The 6092-nt window shown below is 26.3% G+C and overlaps 2 protein-coding genes across 2 annotated transcripts; both read right to left on the bottom strand.

Moving 5' to 3' along the window:
- Window positions 1-1535: 1535 nt before the first annotated feature.
- Window positions 1536-3393, bottom strand: LOC124809955 (uncharacterized). Its single transcript, XM_065787282.1, has 8 exons — window positions 3253-3393; window positions 2991-3026; window positions 2799-2906; window positions 2609-2714; window positions 2404-2517; window positions 2192-2317; window positions 1964-2056; window positions 1536-1726 (listed from the first exon to the last, which is right to left on the bottom strand). Exons 4-8 carry the CDS (start codon window positions 2709-2711, stop codon window positions 1569-1571), a joined length of 594 nt encoding a protein of 197 aa, XP_065643354.1. The 5' UTR covers window positions 2712-2714; window positions 2799-2906; window positions 2991-3026; window positions 3253-3393; the 3' UTR covers window positions 1536-1568.
- Window positions 3394-3739: 346 nt separating this feature from the next.
- Window positions 3740-6040, bottom strand: LOC136075050 (uncharacterized). Its single transcript, XM_065787281.1, has 6 exons — window positions 5911-6040; window positions 5519-5584; window positions 5288-5422; window positions 5104-5169; window positions 4979-5026; window positions 3740-4879 (listed from the first exon to the last, which is right to left on the bottom strand). Exons 1-6 carry the CDS (start codon window positions 5956-5958, stop codon window positions 3740-3742), a joined length of 1503 nt encoding a protein of 500 aa, XP_065643353.1. The 5' UTR covers window positions 5959-6040.
- Window positions 6041-6092: the final 52 nt, after the last annotated feature.

Below are 6092 nucleotides of genomic sequence, written 5' to 3'. Positions count from 1 at the left end.
GAAAAATACCAAATATCAGTAAGTGGTGTTAGGAAGATGTGTAATTGCACTGATAGAAAAAAAAATTAACAATAACCTCAATACAGATTGTTGAAAATCCTTATTTAAATGTTTCATGTCTAACTGTACAGAAAAAACTTATTTTAAGTGGTTTAAAAATTTAGGTGGTTTAAAAAACCTTCTTCAGAAAAGTATAAACAAAAAAAAAATTGTAGCATTTGCAAAACTGCATATTAACAAGTGTGAGGCATTTTGAAACTTAGTGTTATGGTCTGATAAGAATAAATGTCAAATACTTGGCTTAAAAAACGACAAAGAGTTTGGCGCAGACCTTGTAATGCACTCTTAAATAGAAATCTTACAAAAACAGTCTAGCATGGAGGTGGCTCGCCTATGGCTAGGGGTTGTTTTGATTCAAGTAGTGTGGGACGACTTATGAATGTTGAATGTATAATGACAGGGAAGTTGTATGTTGATTGGCTTTCAAAAAATTCATGTCAATCCGTTTAAGAATTGATTGCAAATTTTTTTTTCGCCATGACAACAACCCTAAACACACATGCAAAGCGGCACAACAGTTCCTCAAAAAAATGTAAAGCTAACATCCTTAAATTGCAGCCACAAAGTCCAGACCTTAACCCTGTTGAAAATATATATGGGCAATTTTGAAATCTAAAATACTTGTAAGATAGCTCATTTTATTTAATAGAGTTACTTTTACAATGATTTAAAAAAAATTATAAATATTTTTTTTGTTTACAATCAAATTTTAAAAAAACATAAAATTTTTGCAGTTATGTAGATTCCAACGTAAATAATTTTGTTTTTATTGTTAGAGTTCTGAATTTATCAACAATGTTAATGCTGTACATGTATATACGTATATATATATACATATATATATATATATATATATATATATATATATATATATATATATATATATATATATATATACATATGTATATATATACATATATAAATATATGTATATACATATATATATATATATATATATATATATATATATATATATATATATATATATATATATATATATATATATATGTATATACATATATATATATATATATATATATATATATATATATATATATATATATATATGTATATATATACTACTTCTACGTACATTGCGGGGACATATAAAATTTTGTACATTTCGGGACATTTTTACATATTGAAATTAAAATGTTTTTTCGATCAAGTTATAACAGTAAATAATAAATTTAAGTGTGTTTCAACTTGTTTTTTAAGAATAGACTAAATTCAAGAGCTTAAAAATTTTTAATGCATTTCGCGTCCCCGCATTGTTTTTTAAGCCTATTGTGAACGTTACGGGGACATCTTCTAAAATGCTTAATTAGTAGCGCTTTAATAAAAAAAACAGTGGTTTAATTGCTTAAACTTTAACAAACTGTTTTTATAATTATGAATATAAAAGGAACGATTTTGGATTATATTATGCCAAAAAGTTAATTTAAATAGGGGCAACAAGAAAATAAACAACTTGACAAAATAAATACTTTTATTACATATGTAACAATCTACATGTTCATGTCTTGGCATCGTTTATTCGAAAGTTTTGTCCTGATACTTATCTGTCGTCTGTTTTTCTCGCGATCATTAACTAATTTAGAGCGGATTTTTGAGTATGGAAAATCAATTGCATTTTTTATTCGAAAGCCTTCTATTTCTTTTCGAGCTAAAAGAAGATTTACAGACTTTAAATATATTGTAAAAACTGATTACTGACTCTTAAACTATAAGAAGAAATGGTGGTATCAATAGCTTTAGAGTGTTTTATTATAACCTTAAATAAAGGGAAGCCTATTTTTATTCAACAGTGATCAATGTCAAAAATAATTAAAAAATAACCTAAAATTCAGCCTTTAACTTAATTCTATTATACCAATTTTTTAGGATGGTACAAATTACTTACTTGGCCAATCAGAAATTCTTCCAAAGATAAAATCCCCAAAGTAACTATTTAATGCTTCAACCTGCTTTGCAGTCCACTTTCTTGGTTTTGATTCTGAAAGATATTGTAAAGATATTGATTCTAAAAGGTATTGTATTGGTAACACTGAACTCGCTTAAAGAAAAAATACTTTTGTAATTTTAATAAATTTTAACAAAGTTTTTGTAAGTTTTAGTAAAATAAAAATACTGGAACTAAGATCTCGTTTTTCATCTGAATCAAAGTTTTCACTGTCCTCATCTTGACTTTCATTAATGTAATCAGGTTCACTTTCTTGAACCATTTCTTCATTATTTTCTTTATTTCGATAATTAACTAAAAGTATAATACAAACTATATCATAAATTTTATAAAATATAATCCCATAAATTTTTAAAAATTAATTTTCTGTAAAAAATTACCTTTTTTGAGTGACCTTTTTGGATAAACTTTTAAATTTAAACCATTAAAAACTTTAGTGAAATTAGCACCAATATTTGACTCAATTGTCTTAACTGATATTTCTTCTTGTTCTTCTAAAAGTCAAATGAGGAGTTTTGATTGTTATTATAAAACACAAGATAAAATTATAATTGAAAAATGTAAATTTAAAATTGTAAAAGTCACCTGCAATAGATAAGGAACATTTATTTTTTAAAGTTGGATTATCAAACATAATTTCCTTATTTAGGAAAATCACTAACTTTCTCCTTAATGCCAAAAACATCATTACCTAGATATAGATCTTTTAGAATGAAAAACAAATATTTAAATTTATTATAAGTATACAACTTTTTTAAAAGTTGAAATTGTAAACCTTTTAAAGTTAAAGTGTGAGAGTCATTTTCCTGAACAACATTCTCATCAGATTTTTTATCAACAACATTCTCACCATATTCATTCTCATTAACTTCCTTATTAGATTCTAGATATTTTATAATAAAATAAAAATTAGGCGTTGCCTGTAAAGCATACACTTTAATTTTTAAAAAAATTATAAATCAGATACCTTTTGTAGGCAGATCCTGTATCACATCAGATTGTCCTAAAGTAAATTTAACAAAATAAAGTTTACTATATTGTGTGTTTATTTTGTGTTAGATTGTAATTTTATAAAAACCGAAATTTTATAAATTAAAAAAAATTAAACTAGGCCTAAATTTTTTTAAACACCTTTATACTTTTTAAAAAATCAAAAGATTTGTTCATATACTCAAGTTAACTTTTAGGTATTTATGAATATACCAGAAACTAAAACAAAAAATACATACCGGCATCAATTTTCATTAGTTGCTTCCCAACACGTGTTAATTCTAATAATGCCAATGGAGCCTGATAAAAATCTTGATTCATTTTTTCATAATGTCCCATATGGGAATAAAATAATTCTTTATCTTTATCTTTTACATCAAGAGATGCAAAAAGTGTGCTAATTCTATGCCGATTTTTGGTGGCTATTATGTCTTTTGGCGATTTTAATACTAACTTTGAACAAATTTTGTGCACAACATGCCACCCCTAAAACATGATTTTCAGATCTTTTTGAGCTTGCAAATATAAACTTATTATTTGCAAGAACGCCACCAACTTACAGAAACTTTCGTTAGAAAGTTTTTTCATTGCAAGAATCGTATCTCCTGGAATAATTACTGGTACTAGATGATTATTACCTTTTCCTGTCATGTAAATAACTTTCATAGACTTCACAAATATACGGTCTAAACTGTCAAGTTTTTTGAGTCTTTGTTTATCGATCCATTAATCATTTTCTCCTTGCAACCAATCTGCTAACAAAATTCGAGCAGGTTCACCACCTCTTCTGCCATTTAATAAAGTAATGCGTTCACATGCAGCATTTCTAAGATTTTTATAGCTGCTTTCATCTTTAAAATGAAATTTACTGCAGATTGAACTCATTAACTCAATTACGTGATTTTTAACAATAAGTAAATCATCTTTTTGTGGAAGTCTTGATGAATTTCTTAAATTAATTTGCCGTTTTTTATTTAAATGGTATGTTGCATCACCAAATAGATAATCCTGCCAACCCTTAAAAGATTGAATAAATTTGGAGATCTCAGCAGCCTCATCATCTTTTTTCCTTGAGTAAAATGAATACTGCACAAGAGTTGCAGATTTTTTTATAAGATAATACAAGTTTTGTTTTAAGCCTGCTTTAAGAGACAAATCTTCTCTTTTTGTATATAATACTATAGCCTCGGAAAGTTGCTCAAAGTTACTTCGATTAAACATATTTAGAGAGTTGAAATATAAAGCATGTATAACATCCAGTTGCTTAAAAATATTATAGCAATTTGCAAGTCGTCGCATATCTCCCCTGACAGATCGAAAAACTTCTGCTGCTTTATCCTCTTTTTTGTGAAGTTTCCAATACAACTTTGAACCAATGTATACAATATTTTCATCAGTGCAGCATAGTTTACCAATCTCATCATTTCTAATTTTTCCTAAAACATTCTTTAAAAAACCTGGATCAAGATCTAGCGATTTGGGGATATCTAATGATTCAGTAGAAACTGGAATTGGTTCAACTGCATTAATTGTACTAAGTGAACACTTTTGAGCATGCCTTGTGAAGAACTTCTTGCTTATGAAACTGTTGCAAGCACTGCATCGCATTAAATTTTTCCATTTAGTGCCACTTTTTTCACGTTGATATATAGGATTATCAGTGGAAGCCTGACTCTTATTGTACATTAATATTCCTTCTCTTCTTATTTTAGCAAAGAGTTTTTTACTAACTAACTTTGGATGGTTCACAGCCTCAATAACCAGAGGCTCTTTTCCATGTTTTATTTTCAAATGTCTATTTAGCTTTTGTTTCATTTGGCCACAAAATATGCAGAGTCTAGATGGCCTTTTATTATCTGATAATCTCTAAAAGAAGAAAGTGTATCTAACATTATTTTTGCACTTTTAGAAATAAAACTAGAAAATTAAAAAATTTCTTAAGTTTATAAATATAGCAAAGGTTACTTTTCCTATAAGTTTCTCTTTGTATTCTACCTCTTTCATAACAAATCCCTAAACAGATAAACTAACTTTAAAATAACAAACAAAATAAGTTTAACAAATAATATGCTTAATGTAAATAATTTTACCTCTCCATTACAGTCGTCTACTTTTTGGACCCCAATACAGTCATCTACTTTTTTCATGGCAGGGATCTAAGTAAAATGATCAATCAAAATAGTTGACTTTAATTTTTACATTATATAATTCTTCAACAACTCAGAATTTTAAATATGTTTTTAGAACCTATTATAAATAAAGCATTAAATTTACCTTTAAAGATTCAGCATCGAAAACCTTCTCCAAAAAAAAATCAAAATACTCTTCCTCACTTTCAGGAAACTTTTCTTCGATTTTATAATCTATATATTCATCATGCAGATTTACGTCTTTGATATGCAAGGAACTCTATTGTTATACAAAATTTATATTTGGAAATTATCAAAATTATTTAGCCAAAAATTCTATTTATAACCAATAAAATATAATAAAAGAAAGACTTACTATTTTAGTAACATACTTTAAACTTTCACAATTATCTGAACCACAATCACTGTCTCCAACAATTTCCTATTCAAAATATTGTAGAAAGTTGTGATTTACATAATCCATTTTGTAAATGTATTTATTTACATAAGTAAAATATGCTTACAACACAAATATACAACTAAACCTATTTGCAAGACTTGTGTAATATATTTCATATCAAGATTAATATAAACACATCATATCAAGATTAATATAAACACATACAATCATATCAAGATTGATATAAACACAAACAGTCATATCAAGATTGATATAAATAAATACTTTGACAAGCAATTTATGACAAAAAAAACTAAATAAACAAAAATTGAATCATGCAAAATATACAACTGTAATCATTAACAAACCTCTGAAATGTTCAAGTCGTCAAAAACTATTGAATCCTCTGATTCCATGATTAATTAGAAATTTTTTCTAAGATTATATTAATAATAATTAAAAATTTAATTTCAAAAACCGCAAAAAAATCTCTATGAAATAAGCTTTAAAACGCACATGAGAAAAATTTTGCTCTAAAAAATTTTTTAAT

Source organism: Hydra vulgaris, chromosome 01 (genome assembly GCF_038396675.1).
Source record: "Hydra vulgaris chromosome 01, alternate assembly HydraT2T_AEP".
Lineage (NCBI taxonomy): Eukaryota > Metazoa > Cnidaria > Hydrozoa > Anthoathecata > Hydridae > Hydra > Hydra vulgaris.
Note: the sequence above shows the minus strand (reverse complement) of the source record. Positions and strands in the feature narration are given on the sequence as shown.

Coding starts and splice junctions, on each gene's coding strand:
- LOC124809955 (XM_065787282.1), bottom strand. CDS start 2,711: ATGATGTTTTTGGCATTAAGGAGAAAGTTAGTGATTTTCCTAAATAAG. Junction 2,318..2,403: donor AAAAAGGTCACTCAAAAAAG/GTAATTTTTTAC, acceptor TTATACTTTTAG/TTAATTATCGAAATAAAGAA. Junction 1,727..1,963: donor AAGAATTTCTGATTGGCCAA/GTAAGTAATTTG, acceptor ATCTTCTTTTAG/CTCGAAAAGAAATAGAAGGC.
- LOC136075050 (XM_065787281.1), bottom strand. CDS start 5,958: ATGGAATCAGAGGATTCAATAGTTTTTGACGACTTGAACATTTCAGAG. Junction 5,585..5,910: donor ACGACTTGAACATTTCAGAG/GTTTGTTAATGA, acceptor TATTTTGAATAG/GAAATTGTTGGAGACAGTGA. Junction 5,170..5,287: donor TCGATGCTGAATCTTTAAAG/GTAAATTTAATG, acceptor CATTTTACTTAG/ATCCCTGCCATGAAAAAAGT.